At 37.0% G+C, this 23,264-nt stretch overlaps 8 protein-coding genes across 8 annotated transcripts; 4 read left to right on the top strand and 4 right to left on the bottom strand.

Annotated features, from left to right (window-relative positions):
* Positions 1-264: 264 nt before the first annotated feature.
* Positions 265-1,920, top strand: CCT7 (chaperonin-containing T-complex subunit CCT7; the record flags this gene model as incomplete). Its single annotated transcript, XM_056223414.1, has 1 exon — positions 265-1,920. One exon carries the CDS (start codon positions 265-267, stop codon positions 1,918-1,920), a length of 1,656 nt encoding a protein of 551 aa, XP_056077435.1.
* A 371-nt stretch (positions 1,921-2,291) lies between these two features.
* GZF3 (Gzf3p) lies at positions 2,292-3,950 on the bottom strand (the record flags this gene model as incomplete). The annotated part of the gene is made up of 1 exon (XM_056223415.1): positions 2,292-3,950. One exon carries the CDS (start codon positions 3,948-3,950, stop codon positions 2,292-2,294), a length of 1,659 nt encoding a protein of 552 aa, XP_056077436.1.
* A 454-nt stretch (positions 3,951-4,404) lies between these two features.
* UTP10 (snoRNA-binding rRNA-processing protein UTP10) lies at positions 4,405-9,714 on the bottom strand (the record flags this gene model as incomplete). The annotated part of the gene is made up of 1 exon (XM_056223416.1): positions 4,405-9,714. One exon carries the CDS (start codon positions 9,712-9,714, stop codon positions 4,405-4,407), a length of 5,310 nt encoding a protein of 1,769 aa, XP_056077437.1.
* Positions 9,715-10,114: 400 nt separating this feature from the next.
* On the bottom strand, positions 10,115-12,442 carry SMKI10G1040 (uncharacterized protein; the record flags this gene model as incomplete). The annotated part of the gene is made up of 1 exon (XM_056223417.1): positions 10,115-12,442. One exon carries the CDS (start codon positions 12,440-12,442, stop codon positions 10,115-10,117), a length of 2,328 nt encoding a protein of 775 aa, XP_056077438.1.
* A 1,358-nt stretch (positions 12,443-13,800) lies between these two features.
* IME2 (protein kinase IME2) lies at positions 13,801-15,741 on the top strand (the record flags this gene model as incomplete). The annotated part of the gene is made up of 1 exon (XM_056223418.1): positions 13,801-15,741. One exon carries the CDS (start codon positions 13,801-13,803, stop codon positions 15,739-15,741), a length of 1,941 nt encoding a protein of 646 aa, XP_056077439.1.
* A 1,721-nt stretch (positions 15,742-17,462) lies between these two features.
* Positions 17,463-19,160, top strand: SET4 (Set4p; the record flags this gene model as incomplete). The annotated part of the gene is made up of 1 exon (XM_056223420.1): positions 17,463-19,160. One exon carries the CDS (start codon positions 17,463-17,465, stop codon positions 19,158-19,160), a length of 1,698 nt encoding a protein of 565 aa, XP_056077440.1.
* Positions 19,161-19,715: 555 nt separating this feature from the next.
* On the top strand, positions 19,716-20,165 carry PAM16 (import motor complex subunit PAM16; the record flags this gene model as incomplete). Its single annotated transcript, XM_056223421.1, has 1 exon — positions 19,716-20,165. One exon carries the CDS (start codon positions 19,716-19,718, stop codon positions 20,163-20,165), a length of 450 nt encoding a protein of 149 aa, XP_056077441.1.
* Positions 20,166-21,391: 1,226 nt separating this feature from the next.
* Positions 21,392-23,248, bottom strand: GSM1 (Gsm1p; the record flags this gene model as incomplete). The annotated part of the gene is made up of 1 exon (XM_056223422.1): positions 21,392-23,248. The coding sequence occupies one exon, from the start codon at positions 23,246-23,248 to the stop codon at positions 21,392-21,394; it is 1,857 nt and encodes a 618-aa protein (XP_056077442.1).
* Positions 23,249-23,264: the final 16 nt, after the last annotated feature.

Below are 23,264 nucleotides of genomic sequence, written 5' to 3' on the forward strand. Positions count from 1 at the left end.
CTTTTGATATGGTATTGTTATATGTTAGCTAATAATACTAAACTTACCCTATTTTTAGACAGTAAGAATTGTCGTTGTTAATGATAGTTGTCGAAGTGGCGACTTTTTCATACTCGGTAATTTGAAAAAAAAAAATGAATAATCTAGTACTAGACCTCAGCGTTACGAGACGTCAAGTGTTTCTGATATTGCACCGAAGATAAGGATCTAATCACATAATATTCAGTAGTGGCTGAATTAAGAAAAAATATAGCCTGTGAAACAATGAATTTTGGAAGTCAAACACCCACAATTGTGGTTCTAAAAGAAGGAACAGACGCATCTCAAGGTAGAGGACAAATCATCTCTAATATCAATGCTTGCGTTGCAGTTCAAGAGGCATTGAAACCGACCTTAGGACCCTTAGGCTCTGATATCTTGATTGTGACATCAAATCAAAAGACTACAATCTCTAACGATGGTGCCACGATCTTGAAATTATTGGACGTGGTACACCCCGCTGCTAAAACTTTGGTGGATATTTCTAGAGCTCAGGATGCTGAGGTTGGTGATGGGACAACTAGTGTGACGATTTTAGCTGGTGAGTTGATGAAGGAGGCCAAACCGTTTTTGGAGGAAGGCATTTCGTCTCATTTAATTATGAAGGGCTATAGGAAGGCTGTTTCTATGGCTGTCGAGAAGATAAACGAATTAGCTGTAGATATTACAACTGAAAAAAGCAGCGGCAGAGAACTACTTGAACGTTGTGCTAGAACTGCAATGTCGTCCAAGTTGATCCACAAAAATGCGGATTTTTTTGTTAAAATGTGTGTTGACGCTGTTCTATCCCTTGATAAAAACGACTTAGATGACAAACTAATAGGTATTAAGAAAATTCCAGGTGGCGCTATGGAAGAATCCCTTTTCATCAACGGTGTGGCCTTCAAAAAGACGTTCTCATATGCTGGTTTTGAACAACAACCCAAAAAGTTTACCAATCCTAAAATTTTGAGTTTGAATGTAGAACTAGAGTTGAAAGCAGAAAAGGATAATGCTGAAGTACGTGTAGAACATGTTGAAGATTACCAGGCTATTGTAGATGCAGAATGGCAATTAATATTTGAAAAGTTAAGACAAGTGGAAAGAACAGGCGCAAATATCGTGTTATCAAAATTACCCATTGGCGATTTAGCTACTCAATACTTTGCTGACCGAGACATCTTCTGTGCAGGTAGAGTGAGTGCAGACGATATGAATCGTGTCATCCAAGCAGTTGGCGGCTCTATACAGTCTACTACTTCTGATATAAAATCAGAGCATCTAGGTACTTGTGCCCTATTTGAAGAAATGCAGATCGGTTCTGAGCGTTATAATTTATTCCAAGGCTGCCCACAAGCTAAAACATGTACATTGTTATTAAGAGGAGGTGCTGAGCAAGTTATAGCAGAAGTGGAAAGATCGTTGCACGATGCAATCATGATAGTTAAGAGAGCTCTACAAAATAAATTAATTGTTGCAGGTGGTGGTGCCACTGAAATGGAAGTATCTAAATGTTTAAGAGACTATTCAAAAACTATAGCTGGTAAGCAACAAATGATAATCAATGCCTTCGCCAAGGCTTTAGAAGTTATTCCAAGACAACTATGTGAAAATGCCGGGTTTGACGCAATAGAAATACTAAATAAATTAAGATTGGCTCATAGCAAAGGTGAAAAATGGTACGGTGTTGACTTTGAAACAGAAAATATTGGTGACAACTTTGCCAAATTCGTATGGGAACCAGCTTTAGTAAAAATCAATGCTTTAAACAGTGCCACAGAAGCTACTAATTTAATTTTATCTGTTGATGAAACAATTACGAATAAAGGAAGTGAAAGTGCTAATGCCGGTATGATGCCTCCTCAAGGGGCTGGAAGAGGGAGAGGTATGCCAATGCAATAAACGCTTATAAAAACATGTGCTGCATACATATTGTTATTACTCTTCTAGCAGTAGCTTTAGCATTAAAAGTAATTTCTTCCGATCATAAATAAGTTAATACTGTATTGATAACTTCACTCTTTTTTTCTGTATAATATGTACCTTAAAGTAATTCTAGAACAAAAGAGAAATAAAATAATTGAGAAACAGTAATATCATTGGTGATCGTATTCGTTTTAGGGCTTCCTCCAACTGTGTTTTTATTCCTTGTGCAAGCTGTAATTTCTAGCTAATCGGCTCCTTACTTTGCAACCAATAACGTTACTCTATGTCTATGTAACCATATATGTAATTATATCGTATCTAAAAATAATGCTGATGAAGAAAATGATCTACCCGCCTCTATTCCTTTCCTGTATTTCTGCCCTTTCTAAACGCTCTTCGAGGGCACGGCATTTTTCATCCAACTCGGTAATATGCCTCCTATATAAATCTGTGACAAGTTCTAACTCATTTATTCTGGTCTTTAGCTTTATTATTTCTTCCTCTTTGGGTAGCTTAGCGGACAAAGGTTCGTCTAAGGTTTTAACTGAATGGCCTTTTACCTTTCGTTCGGAGATGACATCAGAGCTGGAAATACCGTTTGAGATCGCATCTGGATTTGCTGCCGACAAATAATGATGCTTAGAGGATTGTATCAACGGTATGAAATGGGATGGTGTGCCTTCATTTTTCACATTATTCTCTACACGATCCTTTGACTCTAACATGTCGTTAATAGAGGCCATATGGAAGGATAAAGGGGTTGGGTCGATACGTTTGGCAGATAGTAAATCTGGAGAAGATATTGTGGATCTGATTCGATTCGGTATCTCAGATGGGTTAGAGTCTGTCGTCCGCGATGAAGTTGGTGCGAGAGTTGCAGCTGTCGAGGTAATGCCATTGTTGCAATTAGATATTGTTTCACAGGCGTTATTTGATATCGAGCTACTGCTTAAACTGTTAAGGAGCATTGATAAGTGAGGTAATTGGGGAGAGTCCGTACCTACTTTTGAGGTTACTGAATGTGGAGCATTGGGTGGAAAAGAGGATGCACTAAAATGTGGCCATTCTTTGATCAAAGCAGACTGATGAACAGAATTTGAATAATCCTTAATGTCTGTAAAGCTTGGAAAGGTGAGTAATTTCTCCTGGTGCATAGCACCATCTTGTTTTGGTAGTTTTGGTTTCAGTCTCGGTCTTGAAGAATCACCCGACATCAGCACTTCCAATCTTGTTGTTGACAAATGAGAACCAGTCTTTTCTTTTGAATCCGTTTTTGATTTTTTGGTTACCTTTACTGCAGATGATGTTCTAAGGGAGGGCTGTGAGTTCTTTTTCTTTTTATCGTCATGTGCCGACTTTCCAGCTTTGCGATTAATTGACTCTAAATTATTTTCACCTTTCAGTTCTGCAAGCAATGTTTGATTCCGAAAGTTATCCAGACCGTGCGCATAATTTGTATTGCTTTTCCTGTTTCGAGATTTTATTACATCAGTTTTCAAACTAATTGGTCTGGGTTTCCCATGAAGCTTCAGAAACAGACCGCATGCATTACAAAGAACAGCGCCATGTTCATCTCTTCTCCATAAAGGTGTTGTAGAAGTTGAACAGTTCCTACAAACTGGGACATTGACGTCATTCGAAATATTACTGTTGCCGCTGGTAACTGTTATTTGTCCATTATTCCTAACTTGGTTTCTGGATAAAATATGATGCATTGTGCTCATCTCTGGGCTTGAGTTTCCAGCACTAGAAGCGGAAAATGGCCTATCATCAGCCTTAAAATTCATATTATTGCTTATTGATATGCTTGCCTGCGGTTCACCTAATTTAATTGGCGATTTATGCTCGCTGGAAACAACTTCATAACCTAAAGGTGGCCATTTTCCGATATGCTCTTCTTCTTCGCTTTGATTCAAATTGCTAGCATCTTCACTCGAATTGGACTCGAATACATTATCTCGTTTTCTAATGTTATAGCTTCCAAGAGTTGTAGCCTGCAATGCCATAATACTGCCAGTAAGATGATAGGATACAGTACAAACACCCAATTGATGCTTGTATATCTTAAGTCTTGGCTGCAATGTTTTATAATATGTTCTTTTTCCCAACTACCTTATTATCAAGCACAAATCTTATTTTTCACTGATTAGGATTGATAAGCGCGATAAGCGAAGATAAGAAAATTTTCACTTTTGTTCGTCTACCTACTTATTACTAAAAACCAACGATTCAGTAACTTAATAGTAATCACAATATACGAAGGAGGTAAGTTTACGTTATTATCCAAATCAACTTTAGTGTTCTATAATTTCGATATATAAAACAGAATACATTCTCCGAAGCAAACGCATACATGCTTGGTTAATGGCAACGCTTTTAATCGAACTATTTTGTTCAACACACAATATTTTTACTTTACAAAAATTTACATACTATTTATACTTGACCTCTTTTCTCAAACTAGTCCAAATATCTATCAAAAGGTTCACCTAGAACATTTTCGACAACCTTAACCAAACCAGTTCTAACTTCACGTTCAATTTCTTCATCATCATCTTCCAATAACTCGGCAATTACGGGAACAAGTTGTGGCAGAAGAACTAACCAGCTTTCACCTATTTTAGAGTATATCAATTTCATAACCCTAACAGCCCATAGTTTTTCATTCGAAGAACAGGAAGCTTTCATGTGTTCAACAATCAACTTATTCAAAATTTGGTTATGTTCATCAACGCCACTGTTATTAGAAGCTAGAGCCCCAATTGCTTTCACCAAATATTTTCCAATGGGGTTTTCAATATTGGACAATTGGTTGACCAAGGATACAGAAATTAACTCGAATCTGGACGTTGATTTCCAATATTCATCCCTGTCAAACTTCAGTGAAGAGGTTAAAGAGTTGATTACTAAACGTCTCAGGTTTACATTTTCTATATCCTTGGCAACGAATCTCTTCAGTAGTATATCAGTAGGTTCTAACAAGTAAGTGAAGTAGGAGGTAATAATACCTCTTAAGTTCTCTTGCAGCTTATTGAAAAACTTGAAGAATGCCAACAGCCTTTCTGCTTCAGTTATACCGGCATTTGTAACGCCTTCACCATCAAACGCCCATCTTACCAATAGAACAAATAGCGGTCTAAATACTTTGTCATTCATCTTTAAGACATATGCGTTCGCAATTTCATGGACAGATGCCTCTATCCTACTAATTGTATTATTATCGAAACTGGAAATCGACCTAAATTCGAATAAAGAGAGTAATAACTTGAAAAATACAGGTGACTGTGACGTCGCAGACTTCTTATCAATATTCTCAACAGTAGATTCTAATGTACTCAAAAATAAACTGACGGCGACTGTATCATTCGATGTTGCTATTTCAGTGGACCATATTTTAAATAAGACCTTCAAAACTTCTTTCAAATCAATATTTTCTATAATGAGTGAGATCACCGATATCCTAATGCTACTGTCAACTTCACGGGAAAAATAAATAATATGCAAAACGTCTAAGATATTTGACATCAAAAAGCTTGGAATACTTTTAATTAGACCTGCAAACAATAGCAGTATAGCAACTTGCAACTGCTCCTTTAGCGGGTTACTATTATCTTCTAAAGAACCATCGAATATTTTGATAGAAGGAGGAACTATCTTTGGGTAAAATGCAATTGATTTGACGCCCAATACTTGTACACAATTAGTTATCAATGCCAGCGAGGATATCTTGACTTCCGTCATATCGGAACTGATCTTTTCAGTAGCTAAGGTGAGCGCTTGACTTAGTATAGAGCCATCAAGCTTACCGCCAAATTTGCTTATCAAAGCCGTCATTGTGTTCAATATTACCTGAGAAATAGCAACGGATTTAGACTCTAAAGGTATCCTGCCGAGCAAGGCCTTGAATACATTGTTTACAATAGGAATGGCCTCCGAGCCTTCCAATTCAAACTTGGATCCAATTACCAAAGTCAAGTGGTATCTGATATCTTCATTGCTGGATGTACTGAGTAAGGGCAGTGCCGCGTTAACAAACTCGTCAACTGGTAAAATATTCAATACATTGCCAAGTACCTTGAACAAAATCTCCTTTATTTCACTAGTATGATCTGAGAATGATGTATCAGAGTCGGAGACTTCCTCGTCTTCTTGAGAAGTTATGGATGAAAAGGTTAATTCTACGGAATTGATAAAAAAAAGAACATTTTCTAAAAGAGTTCCAAATTCGTCCCTGATTTTCATAATTAGCTTCTCATCACTTGTTTCATCCAGAAGAACAGAGTAAACCTTTAATCTTAAGTTTTTCCTTACATCATAATAATCTTGATCTGTTTCCTCTGTTATTCTATTGATAAATTCAAAAGCATTATTGATGAATGCCAAAAATTCACCTTCAGAAAAATTCAAAATACCATTAGAAAACAAAACACGAGACTCTAATGATTTCTTCTTTTCTGAAGATTTCATTGACAGTGTCAATAATTTGATAATATCGAGGAAATCGTTCAAACCGAATAACTGTTCACTGACATGTAGTTCAACAAGTAAAGCCTTAATAAATTCAATTAATGCTCTTGCGTCGCTAATTTTAAAGCTGACCAAAGCTGAAGAATACTGTTGCGCAATTAAGAAAAGGAAGGAACCCAACGATTTGACTGGACAAAGTGTTTTGATTAAAGTAGAAAACAATTTGACCCTCCTGTGTCTTGGAACGTGTTGTAAAGCCGTTGTGAAACTTAACAAAAGGAACTCCATTTCTTCCTTTTCGTTTTCTTTACTGTTTTTAACCAAGGCCGGAACAACAGTTAATATGGTACGCTCGACAACTTTAGTAGTAAATTCATCATCTTGACGAATGCTATGGGCTCCCATGAAAGTAAAGATAGGCATCACAGAGTGTAGAATGACTTCCGAGCTCAAGGTGGCAAGAGACCCAATTACAAGTAATAGTTTGTTTTGGACTTGAGGAGAAGCGGAATTTCTAATTGCGGACACCAGTATATCTGCCCTTACGTTAGCCAGTTCTGTACACCCATGTTCCTTTAAGTATGTGATTGTGTTCACCATACAAGAAATTAAAGTTTCTTGGGCATATAAAACTGGTAATCCACCATCCTGATCAAGAGTTTCCAAATCTGATAATAATGAAAGTAGAGTGGATAGAAGCTTTTCAGATCCAACAGTTTTGTTTTTATCTAGTGCTTCCAGAATAATTGTTAATTTTCTCAAATGCAATTCCGCCAATTGCGAAACCTCCTCCTTCAAAAATGCGCTTTTGCTAGTTGATGAGCGCCTTCTCCTTCTTTTCGAGAATTCTTCTTGGTCCATTTCATTGCCGATGCTGTTTTGGTTTAGTATGGATACAAAAATCTCAGAATCAAGTGGTAATGACTGCAATACACCGACTGTATCGTACGATAGTTCTACATTACTAGAAGAGTCTACCATATTTTGAACGATTTTCAGTTTTTGAGAATTGTTCAATGAAGCAAATATGCTAATAAGCCTTTCAGCAGCTAAATTAGCTAACTGCTCATAATCCGAGTTAAGTGCATTGAGCACAAAATCAATCATGAATGGTTGTTTCTCCTTTGGTGATACTAAATTTACTATCGAGCGCTCGAAATGCTCAAAATTTGCTTTATTAGCAATACAGCTTGCTTTCCAACTAGATCTGTTTTCCAAGTAATGGGAAATAAAGTCTTCAAACAAAGAAGAATAGGAAGATGCAAAAACTGGGCCTCTGTTTAGATTATTCAACAACACTGTCTTGGCATATGGGGAAGGTATCAGCAAGGCTTGATTGGCCCAAAACAATATGAAGACCTTCTCATTTTTCTTTGGTGTAAATATTCTAGATATGTCATAATTTTCAGTAACGTACTCGTTCAAAAATTCTCTTAACCAGGCTTCACTATCCTTGGGATTTAACATAGGAATGGTAATGTTTTCTCCATAAAGTTTATCAGATAAAAAATAGTGCTTTGTGGATGGTCTTTTGGCTATCAGGGAAAGAATTTTTTTCACTCCAGTTCTGACTTTTATGGAGGCATCCCGTAAAGCACAGATCAGACAAGGAACTAACGTGAAAATATTAGCTTCCTGTTCAATACTGTTAATATACTTTGATATATTGTTCAGCGATATTAGCTTTAGCGCGGTTGGAGCCGCTGGAGATATGGTTACTCTTAGTAGGAAAGTTATTCTTGATTCTAAAGTAGTGAAAAAAGAAGCCAAAAATGAACTTGCTTGATACCCTTTACTAATAGCTTCAGTAAATAAGGACAGAAGTTTTTTGTACCTTTCTCCAGGTTCTGCTAGCATAGACATGTTTGTTGTATTGATAAACTCTGAATGTTTTTCCAAGAATACTTTGAATGAAACCGCGTCCTTTTTAGAAGTCACCACGGGGTCGCTTAATTGCTTCATAATGTCAGCGTTAGCATCTGTATTGGTAAATAAAGATGTGGTCAACCTGATTTCGAAGAGTTCGCCTGTCAGTCCTAATGATCTTAAACATTTGAGTACCAAATCTTCATTGATAGATGTAAAATATTCAAACAGCTCTACCAATTGTGACTTATCTTCTAAACTTTCCGAAAGATGGATTAAATCAATAATAATTAATCTAACTTCATATCTTTCTAACTTTGTTTTTTTCAATAAGCTGAGAATAATGTTTAACTTGGATTGGTCATACTTTGCTATGGATCTAGTAAAGGAAGTGATGAATTTATCACACATTGTACTATCTTCTTTATCTAAGAAGGCCAAGACAGACGACGTATCGAACCTGCTATCAAATATTTTGAAAATTTTGGGAGGTAGCTGATCGACGTTACCTTTCCCTCTTAGTGTTTGGAAAAGCTTGCAAATTGTGATGAGGGCTGAATGTTTCGCTTCTTTAGTATCTAAATTGGAAAGGATGGTCTCCATGGCAGCTAAAATAATTGGTTTCTTTAAAGGCAAGGCGGTGGCAAACACAACTAATATTGTATGTGCAGCTATTTGACAATCCTTTGATTTAGAAGCCAAAAGTTTAGCAGAGATTTCAAGTAATATTGGAACAAGCTGATTTAGTTTTTCATCATTGTTTGAATTGAAAGCAATAACGTTGATAAAGCAGCATGTCGTAAATAAAAGCTGATTAGTATAAGTTGCATTGTGCTTAATACATTGGTCTAGGTAATTAGTGTAAAGTTTCAAAAAATCCATGTCGTTGAATAATTTTACCATAGTTAAGCCTGTTGGGGCATTTTCACTTCTAACAAAGTTGGATAAGCAGTTAAACAAAGGTGGAAGTTTGACAATGCTGAGAATTCTTTTAAAAACAGGCGTTTGGTAGTAATTGAGAGTGGACAAAAGCAGCATCTCCGTGTTTTTAACATGAATTTGAAAACGGCGAACTAGCCATTCGGTTGCATGCAAAGTAGGCGCCAAATACCATTTGGAAGAAGCCAATAGCAAATATGCATTAATTGCATTATCCAAATCTCTTATTTCTTCTTTTGTTTGGATATTTCTATCAAGAGAAATAGAAGACTCTGAGAATAGAGTTCTTGAGAATATGTTAAACTTTGGTTCAATTTGACTCAATTCTTCAAGGGCTTTACTAGCATTTTCAAAAATGAAATCGTAATCCTGTGTTGCAGCTGTCTTCGAGTTATAAATCAAAGAAGCAGAATGAAGTTTTTGTCTTCTCTTTCTATCCAACGCAACTGTAGCATTGTTGGAAGCAACTTGAGCTAATTGGTCACTCAATGAAGACATTTCAAAGTGATTAGAGTTTTGGCTTCCGGTTCAATAACTCTGATTGTAAGAGTAAATGAAATATCTTGTTATTATTGTTACATCTTCGAAAATATCGTGCTCATCGCTAGCTGAAAATTTTTTTCTTACTTACCGAAGAGAAAAAAAAAGAAAAGAAAATAGTCATGTGACTATTTAATATTATTAAGCATTATATCTCAATAACATGTACTATAAGAATATAACGTTCATAAAAAGGCTCCAAAGGCCATAAACTATTAATATTTGATGTTTCATTTATATAACTTCTACTTTTTTTTTCTATCTGAGCAAAGTCTTTTTTGGTGCAATTAAGGGTCTAAATGGCAATACAGAATTCTGCTTGTGAACGAGCTTCTGACGGAATAGGCCCAGTGAGAGTCTATAAACTGAAGAGACCAGTTTTCTTTTTACCAAATGGGTAGACAAAAAGTGAAGAGGCAAATAACCCTACCGAAATACCGACACAAACTTGAATCATTGTCATACCGAATGACATTGAGGATGACGGATCGGAAGTGCTTGTTGATGTAGTTACATTACCGTTGACTATTGTGTTTGCACTTTGTAACCCAGAAAGTAACGAATTTTGTGAGGCAATACCAGAAGGTACCTGAACAAATATTGCAGGTAACATGGCCGATACTGCCAACCCCTTCCAAATTCTAGAATATAAATTGCCTAAAACACCAATAACAAATGCAGCCAAAGCAGCAGTAAATTCTGTAGAGTTTTCAAAATGTTGGCCGGCCCAATATGTTACAACATAACCAGTACAGGAAATGAAAACCATGACAGGCAATTGTGATATATGTGCCTGATTTAATAAAGAAATACTGATAGTAAACGCAGGAACAAATAGGAACCTATACCATGGAGAAATCAACTGGGGGCATGATATTTCGTTGGTAGCATTGTGATACATCCACCCAAACAATGCAGAGCCTAGTGTTATACCAAAACCCAAAAATAAGGAATAAATAATGGCGTAAAACATACGCACTGCACCGGCAACCAGACTACGACTTTGTAACTCTAAAGCACCACACAAAATAATATAGCCTGGAAGGATCAATGCTAATGAACCCTGTGTAACGGCACCAAAGCAGATCTTGGAACGAGGAATAGAGCCGAACGCTCTACCACAGAAGCTAACGACAATAGATGCAGAAATTTCAAAAACGTTCGAGTACATATAGGATTTTTGTGAAAGAATGAATTGCAAAGACCCTACGCAAAGCCCCATGAAGAACGAAATTGCCAAGTTTACCCAATCGCCACCGAAGGCATAGGGAGTGACCATAGCAGAACAAAATGCATATAAAAGAACACATATCCAAGGTGGATATAAGTTTGTATCTGCTAAGATGTGGTCAAGAAGGGAGTTACCTTCGTCGGCGCCCAAAGTATCATGGACAACTCTTTTGTAAACAGCATGAACTTGGTGCAATTTCCAAAGATTTAGACCTTGATTGCACCTGACTAATTGAACCTCGGAAGTTCTTGTTGTCGCGTCACCGAATGAAACAATCATACAGCCAGGAAGATAAAGAAACTGACCATCTATTTCAAGGACTCTGGAAGTCATAATCATATATTCTTCGAGCCTGTGCGTGGGAGCACCGTACATCATAAGAGCTCTACACATTCGTAGGATGAAGCGATGTCTTTGTAAAATGTCAGCAATGTGAACTGTGATTTTTGCTTCGGTTTTTAATCTTTTTTTCAATCTGGGTATTCTGCCCTTTTTAGTCTTGCCTCTTAGGTTTTGTAATCTGCTGCGTTTTATAGCTGATACGTTTTTGTTTCCGGCAGCGACCGAAGAAATACCCTCTTCGTCTGTTGTTGGAGCTTGAGAATCAGAATAGATAGAGCTAGCATTCAGTTCATCGTTCTGATATAGTTTTAACAATGATCCCAGCACTCCACTTTTCACCTGAGAGGGAGGAGGTACATATGTGGAGGTTTCAGTGAATCCTTCATTATCGTCTGATGAATTGTTCTCTGCATAGTCATCGAAATGGTCTACTGCAGGTGCTAGGAATGAATTTTTTGAGCTAGAGTGTAACGTTTCCGCATCTGACGTGGAACTTCTATCACTTTCTAATTTGAGTGCATCCAAATTTTCTCTATTATTGCCCTCATGAACGTCCATGATTCTAGACGCATCGGCCAGGTCTGATAAGGGAATCTCTTCATGACGATTATTTTCTAGATCATTCTTACCAATTTCTTTATCCGAAGGCACAGGTGCTAGTCCAGGAACCAAACCTCCTTGATTTCCGGTCAAATTGTTTATGATCTTTTTGATGAATGTTTCATCATCTCCGTCTTCACCGTTGTTTCTCAAGTGTGTGAATGATACTTTAGCCTTCTTCTTGTGGCGGGCAGGTCTGCCCTGCTCATCTTGTTCATCTGTGCTCTTATAATTATCACTTGCCTCTGTAGATCTTGAGGAAGCATCGTCTTCCCGACCATCTGCTTCGGTAGTAAATCTTACATTTTTGTTATCACTTTTGGAAACACCCAGATCAGCTAAACTATGGGGCTGACTTTTGCCGGTTGAAGTGCTTCCTTTGTCCTCATCTGAATTGTTGGGAGTTCGATAATCACTAATACTATCAAAAGCCACGCTCGATTGGCTTTGTGCCGAACTCCCTGTTTGAAAGTTTGACTCAAGAGGACTTGTTTTCTCGTTTATACTGGCCATTGTCCAACCTATCAATTACCGGGCCCTTTTTTTCTTGTTAATCTAATGTATGAGAGGTAAAAATCGCACACTAAATAAAAAAGAGTTATATATAAATATTTAGCTACGTTTCAAATATAGTGGATCGAGAACAAATGCAAAACACACTTCTGGATTGATAAAACTATAATCCGATTTATTTCTTTTTCAAAGTTCTTCCGAAATCGTCATATTTAATTAGCAATGGTCGACGATGGCTTTGCTTCAAACATTTTTCGGATGGAAATAAGCATAAGACATGGGAAACACGAATGGCGTGCAGATCAAGGAGGCCTCGAGCCACGACGAAGAGGGTCCTTCACCGTGCCAATATTTCTGTGACGATAAACCCAGTGCCCCACTTTTCCTCGAGAAGTTGAAACTGGCAAAAAATGAGAAAGGGAGACAGCAGTTACGTCATAGACCTCAACACACTAGAGGCAGGAGTAACGGTTCGGGTAAGACTTGGCATTATTTTTCTAATCTAAAAATAGATTGGCTAAAGTTTTAACCCTGGCCCGACAGCCCAGGGTAGGCCAATGAAATTTTTACGTAGTGTTTAGCTTAACAAGCCGAAGGGAACGAAAGGCCCGATCATCTCACACGCCATCCCTCCTGTACCGTAATAGTGCCCTAAAGGCAGTACTATGGCAATTACTATATCAATATTCGGTGCTCATGATTAGCTAGAAGAGAAAAAGAACTCCTGCATATTACTTCAATATGCCCATAGAGTCGGAAATTAAGGGTGCGTTACCCGCTGGTATGTTTTAAACTACTTTTTTTCTCCGTTCGTCCAATATTTTATGAATCGGCGGCTATTTAGTTTTTGTGGAAATATCTATAATTAATAGGTATCAGCCATTCGTCTCATATGCAGTAACAGGGAATGGGCAGGAGACTTCGGCGGCAAAAAGCCACAGACAAGCACCAGTTGCAAAAGGATAAAGAAATAACGGGCGCAATCAAATAGATATATTAAGGTGGCAAGTTACTGGTCTGTTCATTTTCTTTTCCAGAAACATTTCTTCTGTTTAAACATTCATATCATAAATATTTCTCAAGATTACTCAACAAAGAAGAAGTTACAAGATCTATTTTCTGAAACAGTCTACGGTTACCTTGGTCAGTCTGTTTTCAAGCCTTTTCCCAAAAGTTTTGTTTTTTGATTGAACATATAAAGGGACACTCCAATCGGTTAGGGTGGTTGTCTAAATAATATAAACCTGAATTTATTCATCAGGCTTATCAGAAAAACTAATCATTATATTTATATTTGTTGAAAAGAACGTAACACGGGCTTAAGAAGAGGGACGCTCTTTTTTCATAAGAAGTCATTCATGGTAGAAAAACGTTGTAGACGCAGTTCCAGTAGTGGCTCAGAGGTCAGTGTTCCACCTGATGTCGATAACCCGCCCCTTTCTATCCCTTTGAAAACTCTATCAGAGAGGTATCAACTGATCGAAAAATTGGGTGCAGGATCATTTGGTTGTGTGACCTTGGCTAAAGCACAATTTCCTCTGTCGAATATATTGAGTAAGCAACAACAAGACATGAGGGGCACCCTAATGGATCAGCCCAGAAATGGTCACCAGAACTATATAACAAAAACTCAGGGTGTTGTAGCTATAAAGACAATGATGACAAAACTGCACACACTTCAGGATTATACGAGGGTCAGAGAAATTAAATTCATACTGGCTATCCCAGCAAATAATCATCTGATACAAATTTTTGAAGTCTTCATTGATTCCGAGAATTTTCAATTACACATCGTAATGGAATGTATGGAGCAAAACTTATACCAAATGATGAAACATAGAAGGCGCCGAGTTTTCTCCATCCCTTCCTTGAAATCTATTCTATCGCAAATACTGGCTGGGTTGAAGCACATACATCAGCACAATTTCTTCCATAGAGATCTGAAGCCTGAAAATATTCTAATCACACCAAGTACTCAGTATTTTGAAAAGGAGTATATGAATCAGATTGGTTATCAAGACAATTATGTTATCAAGTTGGCAGATTTCGGCTTGGCGCGCCATGTTGAAAACAAGAACCCATATACCGCCTACGTTTCCACAAGGTGGTATAGATCTCCTGAAATACTGTTAAGAAGTGGGTATTATTCCAAACCTTTGGATATCTGGGCATTTGGGTGTGTTGCAGTGGAAGTTACTGTATTTAGAGCTCTTTTCCCCGGCGCTAATGAAATCGATCAGATATGGAAAATACTAGAAGTTCTTGGTACGCCTATTAAGCATTCTGAATTTATTAATACAAATCACATAGTTACTCCACCACCTGGTGGATTTTGGGATGATGCCAGTAACTTGGTCCATAAATTAAACTTGAAATTACCTTATGTGGAGGGATCTTCGTTGGACCATTTGCTTTCCAGTTCTCAATTATCTGATTTGTCCGATGTCGTGAAAAAGTGTTTAAGATGGGACCCTAATGAAAGGGCTACAGCTCAAGAGCTTTGTGAAATGCCATTTTTCGAAAACACCGTGGCATCTCAAGTGGACACGAGGGCTGACGTAACCAATACTGAGCAGGCTTTAATTTTTGCAGGCATAAACCCAGTGGCGGCGAATACAAAGCAAATATATTTCAACTCCTCAACGAAACTGGCTGCTGAAACAGAGTCTAATGGTATTGGTATCGGGAATAAGGAGCATAACACTCATACTATATGCTCACCAACGGTGAATCAAGAAAAATTAACTTTGGTAGAATTTTTAAACGAGTTCGTTGAAGAAGATAATGATGATCATTCAATACCTGACGTTAGTACAGATTCCACTATCTCAGATTCTATGGACGAGACCGAACTATCGAAAGAAATTCGTAATAACTTAGCCCTTTGTCAACTACCGGAAGAAGAAGTCTTGGACCATTCATTATCAAATATTAGACAGCTGACAAATGATATTGAAATTATAAACAAAGATGAAGCAGACAACATGGAACAGTTATTTTTTGACTTGGAGATTCCTGAAAAGGATGAATTTCGGAAAAAGCAGCCATTCAATGAACCTGAAGATATTGATGAAGACATCGTCCTTCCATATGTGAACAACTCAAATTATACTCATACAGATAGGTCTTATCATAAAGGTAATAATTTTTTGGGTGATGCCTCTTTAAGCGATTCATTTAATTCAATGCCTGATTTTACTCCAAGAAATTTCTTGATACCTACATTAAACAAATCACAAGAAAAGTTCGAGACTCATCTATCTAATCCAAATCAACATTTTGGGAATATAACCTTTTAATTATTCATCATTTACTACTGAATCGTCACACATAGTTATATACATATCTTTATATTTATCTATGTATCCATCTTAATAGCTACTGCTCTACTTGATAAAAGCGTCTTTCTTATAGCTTTTATTTATGAAACGTGACACAATTATCTCGACGCAATTTCTCTGAAATTATATTTCTTCTTTGCTATGGACTTCTTTGTGATTGTTTTTTCTTGGCGGTTACTTTGCTAGTTAAGTAACCTACCTGTTCAGATGATTGAAAAAGAAAACACCTGATATCTAACTCCCTTACCCGCATGAAGATTGTGATCATTTTGTGCATTTATTCGTATAAGCTGCCTATTTTGTGCAGAAAGTACGCTATGGCAAAAGCAAATGGTATTAGCAATGAAACAAGTAAGAGTCCAGCCTATGGAAAACTAACGTATGTAAATGAATTTAAAAGACAGCAACGTTAGACCCGTTAATTTTCCAAAAAACCCTATTATGCATATGAAGAAATCGCCAGAGGAAGCTTTCGGTGAAGAGTCGCTCGCACAGTAAGGATCCCTGGAGCCAATGACAACACACACCGAACTCAATGAAAAATCTGGCCTATATGCAAGGAAGGAGGGTTTACCAAAATGCATTCTTTTCGTAAGAAAATGGTGCATATTTAGAGTCGTTAAAAGACACCACCCCCAATTCTTCTTCTCTAAACGATGTTCTTGTCCTTACTTTGTTTTGGTTTTTGATGTTCGTTTGAGGCCTCTCGTGGAAAATTGAGATCGTCGAATGCCACGCGAGGGAAGGGAAATAAGGTTTTTAGGCACTGAAACAATAGACCAGAAGTAAGCGGGAATCGAAATACGAGACTGGCATGCTCACGTTTTCAATAAAGTTACAATATCCAAGTACAAAAGAAATTAATCTGCCAAAAAAGGACGAGTTTAACAACGCAAACATAATTGAAGAATGCCGATTTACTCATTTTCATATAGTGAGATATCATATGAGTTTTTTTCATCACTTTGCCGTTTTTCTTGCGCGGAGTTCATGAAGTTTTAACGAGGTGAAATGCCGGATAGATAATCAGGCACGTAGGCACTCTCGTATATGCATGTTGTTGAAACTCTGTTACGCTGAACTACCAATCACACAGATAGAGGTCACAGAGGAAAGGTTGCGTCCCTATGGAGGGTCGATCTCTTCGTTTGGCATTGCTTGGCTGGAGACATTGCGCTTCTTCGCTTATATCCGCTTCTTGACGCTCTAGCTCGTTCATTTAGATACCTTTAGTCTTCCACATTTTCTGGCTTTTTTCTTGTGCGCAACTCGAGTACATGTAATCATGTACACAGAATGCACTGTAGGGTGAAGTACCTCTGAGCTTGTCGTTTGCTTTAATGCCAAACTTTCTGGTGATCATTTTAACCACCTCCTTTTCCTTCAGGAAACCTTATTATTGTTCTTAGATAATAACTGAAAGTATATAAGGAACCTCTATTTTGTTATTGCACGGCTATATACATCTGAGAGGCTTTGTATAAAAGGTGGCTACCCTATTGATAAACTTGTGTCTATAAGTCATCTCATCGCCCTTTTGTTGGAAGAGGGAAAAGGGAAGCACACATTGATTAAAACATCTTATTCGCTACTTTTCAAGAGTTAGGAAAGTCAACCGCTAGCACTTCGATAGGATTGTTGAGTTCTCGAGAAGTTAAAAACATAGCGGCATCTTTGAAATGACTTCACCAGAAACCCTGCCTACACGTCACACTAGGAAAGGAAGGTCATGTTCAACTACAGATAAAATTATATCGCGGTCGTCGTCGTACTCATCCAATAGTTCAATGTCGAAAGACTACAGCGATCATACACCCTTGTCTATAAGCAGTGCAGCTTCGGAACCATTGGCTTCGCCCCAGTTCATGCCTATAAGGACTTTTAACCCAATAGCTACGGCCGGCCCAACACCTATGCATTTGTTTCAGAACGAGAGGGGCATTTTCAATCATCATTCTTCGTCGAGCTCATCAAAAGCTATATCATCAAATAAAAGAGGTATAGCAGCAGCCGTAGCCCTGGCAACGGCCGCAACAATACCATTTCCTTTAAAGAGAAAAAGTCAAGATGGAAGCTCTAAAGCTCCGGTAGCTGGTTGCGAACCAACGGAACAGAAAAAAATAGCACTTTCCATGAATTCACAAAGTAACAAACCTAGAAATAGTTGCATATGTGGTTCGGATGATTCTAAGGATGAGTTATTTATACAATGTAACAAGTGTAAAACATGGCAGCATAAACTGTGTTACTCTTTTAAGAAATCAGATCCGATAAAAAGAGATTTTGTTTGTAAAAGATGCGACAGTAAAACAGAATTACAGGCTAATCAGGCAAAACCGATGATATTCGCTAGGAAAATGAGGGATGAGCGACTATTTCAATTTTCATCTATCGTGACAACCTCGGCTTTGAAGGCAGACCAACAGCAACAGTCAATAAAGGGCCCAACGGAACAGCCCAAGAAACGCCAACTTCATTATACCAACTCAGTAACACTACCCTCTGAGGATAGCATTAATACACGAAAAAAACTGAAGCATGAAAAGCCGGTAGCACCAGGCCACTTTTTGAAGCCACTGCTGAATGAAGTAAGTTCGTCCCACGGGATCGAATTCAAACCTATAACAACATCTGAATATAAAGATAAATATGTCAAGATGTTTATTGATAACCATTACGATGATGACTGGGTCGTGTGTTCCAATTGGGAAGGCTCAAGGTCAATTGATATACAGGTTAGAAAATTGTCAAACGGAAAAGATTTGGCTGTATTCATTTCAAACTCTTGCCTTAAGGGTGAGCTAATTCAAGAATACTTGGGCATAATTGACTTCCAAAAAAATTATCAGACGAATGCAAGTAACGATTATCGCTCAATGGGAACTACAAAACCAAGAGTACTATTCCATCCACATTGGCCTTTGTTTATAGACTCTCGAGAAGTGGGCGGATTAACAAGATATATAAGACGGAGTTGTGATCCTAACGTGGAATTAATTACGATAAGACCACCCAACGAAAAACCGGGGGCAGATAAAGATTGCAGAGTCAAATTCGTCTTGAGGGCTATAAGAGATATTAAGGAAGGTGAAGAGATAAGCCTTGAATGGCAATGGGATTTGAGGAATCCTATTTGGGAGATAATAAATGCATCCAAGGATTTGGATACCCTACCGGATCTTGACAAGTTCTGGTTGATGGGATCAATAAAGACTATTTTAACAAATTGTGATTGCGCATGTGGGTATTTGGATCATAACTGCCCCATAACTAAAATCAAGAACTTCTCTGAGGAATTCATGAGGAATACAAAAAAATCTTTATCTAATAAATCTTACTTCAATACGATAATGCACAATTTCAAGCCACAAATATAATTTCAAAAATATTGATAGTCATGACAAAATCGCGAAATCTTGCTTTTGTCGTCATAGTTTTTCCTCCTAAATTTCAATTTTAGTTTATTTTATTCTGGTCCTTCTTTTTTTTATTTTGATCTTAATGTCGAAAGCATGGAACAACTTTTTTGATGCTTTGCCATGTTGTAACTATAGAGGATAATTCATACTTTATTTGGAAATTACAAAATCATGTTTATAGTAATTAATTAAAAGGATCCTTCGCAACATTTAAATCTACGCTACTCCCTCTTTTGACAAACTACGTCATGTTGATCAATCATATAGGATTTATCAATAAATTTCTTGGCTCCGTCGAGTTGAATTATTATTCATTAAATGACAATCATGAATTTTTTATAATACTTGTATATTTCATGCGAACGATTATCATTTTTCACGTAGCAATTTTTCGAAACTCCAAGTTACAATTCATTTGCTTGTGATTTCCGCATTTCAGCTCGACATCAAAAAAGTGACGAGAACTTCATGAGTTAGTTATAAGAGAACCATAAACTTGCTGAATATAAAAACATGGCTCACAGGGCTTTCATACAGGTTATAATTACCGGAACTCAAGTTTTCGGAAAAGCATTCGCTGAGGCGTATAGACAAGCGGCTTCGCAATCAGTGAAACAAGGTGCTACTAATGCATCAAGAAGGGGAACAGGAAAAGGTGAATATGGAGGTATTACATTAGATGAAAGTTGTAAAATTCTGAATATTGAGGAAGCCAAGGGAGATTTAAACATGGACAAAATCAATAACAGATTCAAGTACTTATTTGAAGTCAATGACAAGGAAAAAGGTGGGAGTTTTTATTTACAGAGCAAAGTTTATCGAGCAGCAGAACGATTGAAATGGGAACTGGCTCAAAGAGAAAAAAATGTGAAGACAAAAGCAGGGGATACTTCAACGGCAAAAGCTCCTCCTAATTCAACGAATTCCTCTGGTGCTGACAATAGTGCAAGCCCCAACCAATAAAGAAGATTTTTTTCATCGTAATACCATAAGTGTTTTTCAAACACGTACCGTGCATATATTTGCCCTAGTTGGTTACTTCCTGTACTTTAGGAGTTTTCAAATTACTACTCTTGTATTTAGTTAATATTAGTATATGTGCTATAGTAAATATACTCGGATGTCATCTCTATGGACGCACTCTTTGGATGAAAATAAGAAAGTTTGTGCTACACTGGAGCTAACGTCGCGTTGCAGAATTAGCAAGTGTCAAGACATGTTCACCTATGTAAACTTTCGAAAGTTGAAAACAATATAAAAATATAAACTGTCTTATCATGAAGAAGAGTCGCCTAAGATTTTAAACTCACAAATTGCTTTACACAATCCTCTAAAAACGCGAACCTTTCCCTAACTTTTGATTAGAGAACTCCTTCAGAATAATATTTGATCTAAGAAACCGGAAACGAAATGAAAAATGTAGCTACTTTGTTTAGGAGTAGTCAAAATTCATTCAGCTATGGGTTATGATGAAATGATTTAAATTATTCTCGTTCCAGTATTAACTTATTATGTGATACGGATTCAAAAGAGCAAGCCCCTCATCATTCGTACCCATAACATGAAGAACAAAAATAATTCAATCTTTAGGTTTCTATGGTATAATGAAATTAATATTATCTAAAGATAGTATTAACCACTACTGATGTTGGTCTTTTGAAAAAAAACCAAAGAATAAAACTAATTTTAGAATAAAGTAATACTGAGAAAAGAAGTTGTTAACTATCTTGCAGTACTAGCACTATTTATACTTTTCAATTTGGGTCGCCAAAGAAGAGAAAAATTTTTTTGATGTTTGGTAACCCGGCTTATAATAGAGAAGCAAATGAACAAGTAGGGTTCTAGTGAGGAGTAGAAATGTGTCGTTCGATCTGAAGTAACCAAGCACAGCTTGTGCAATTAGCATCCAGTTTAGAAATTCAATGGAGTTCATAGAAGAAACAATTTGTAAAATTCTTAGGGAGCGTATATTTGTTAGTAAATTTATAGTTTTTAGTGAGAGTGAATAAACTTAATTAACAACTAAAATGTAAATAAACATAAATATTTGACGAAGAAGCAGAATATGAATAATATGAAAAAAAAATGAGGAAACCTTAGCAAAGAATAAACAATAAAAACGAAAATGAAGCACCACAGTCAACGTAAAAATACAATTTATATCCCACTCTTATCAGAAAAAATGTAAGTTAGTCCATATCGAAAATTGGTAAAAATTGACCCATCACGAGAATTGGGATATTGAAAGAGTCTCTTTTTACTGTCCAACAACAAGCACACTTCAAATAGAGCCCGTTACTTAATAATAAATTAGATTTAGTAAACACGGCATTTCCATCAGTAGTAAAAGAAAAACCCTCTGTAATCTTGGATGAGGCTGAAGATGATGCATTTAGCATCAATATTTTCTTCCTTTTATTGATATCATTATAACCAAAAGCCAGTAACTCGTTAAAAATCTGAAAATAATTTGAAACACTTTCGTGATCCAGAAATTCAAAAATAAATGAGGTCCGGTCTAGTATTAGGTTCTTATTAAACCCCGTTAAAGAGTAGAATTCATTGCTAGCAAAACAAACTTCTCCTGATCTCCTCCAGATACATATTGGTGTGCAGCTCACTAGTTTTGCCATGTTTTCCAAATCTAGTAAAGCCCTTTGTAACGTGATCTCCTGTAACAACAAATCTTCTTCGATCATATTGGATGTTAACGAAATGAAAATTGGAGCATACCGTTCTAATATAGATCGTATTATAACTTCCAAATCATGTCTTAAATCACGTTTTTGATTATCATTTTCAACCTCTGATGAAGCAGACTGCTTGACTATAGCCTCTTCAAGAAATTTTTTCCTTAGAGAAGTTAGCAGTTTAGCGTATGCCGACTTGTAATTATGAGGTTTTATCAAACATTTATTGTCATATAGGTCCTGAGGAGTCTTTACTAGTTCTCGAAATTTTGAAGGTGATATAAAGTCACTATCATGCTTTTCAAAATCTGAATCGGAACGACAAGTACTTTCTCGTTCTTCTTCCATTTTTTCGTTATTTGAAGAACTTGTATTGGTGTTTATGCCATGATTGGAATGCAGCATGTCCAATGAGATGTAGGGCCTAGACACAATTTCATCATATGGATTGAAAGTAGAAGTAGACTGGCCCATGGAGAACTCCTTTTCATTTTTTGCATTTTTTGACGCATTAAAAAGATTAGTTAAATGTAATGATGAATCCCCTTTCGTAGTTACACTAGGATTGGGGAATGCCGGTTCTTGAAGAGAAAATATCTGGGAGTTGTTAGGTAGGTAGGGCGTTGAAATATCTACAATGTTTTTCAATTTCATGTACTCGTCATTGCACCACATACTATCAAAGTGAATATTGGCTTCATCGTCTACATCTTCTTCACGCTCACTACCTGAGTTCAATCCAGGATGCACGGGCATGTTTGCAGTGGTAACCAAACCGTTGGTAACTAGCGGCTTCTGCATGGCTTTATGTTGCTCTAAAAAGTGCGATTTTAGATTGAGAGTGCTCTTACGTACGGTGGGTATGATAGGGTCGTTAATTAAGTGTACGTGTTGTGGAGTTGATATAATATGGGAGGAATCTTCCAAGGAGGGCCGAGGATTATTAGTATTAAAGTTCGTAATACGTGGGATAGACTCAGCACTCTGAATATTATCATTTATATTATACGTGTATTGAATATTTGTGCTATGGCTAGGTGTTACATTTGGTTTGTTTTCGTCTGAGGATAGAAAATCCCGCTGCAAATGTACACTGGATGGGGATACCGTCTTTGACGGCACACCGTCTATTGTGTGCCTTTTTACCACAATTGGTTGCGTTTGTGTCTCATGCTTCTCCAGCCGCTTTCTTGATTTCCTTTTCTTATCTCTACAGAACTTCCCAATATTTCTTTTTAAACAGTTTTGACATGGCCTCCCCACATCACACTGTATGTGTTTAGTATGACAGAACTCACAAGCTGTCTGAATAGACTTTCTTGTTTGTTTCAGCTCTGAAGGTAATTTTTTGGTCATGTATATATTATTCTTG

The sequence above is a fragment of the Saccharomyces mikatae genome (genome assembly GCF_947241705.1).
Source record: "Saccharomyces mikatae IFO 1815 strain IFO1815 genome assembly, chromosome: 10".
Lineage (NCBI taxonomy): Eukaryota > Fungi > Ascomycota > Saccharomycetes > Saccharomycetales > Saccharomycetaceae > Saccharomyces > Saccharomyces mikatae.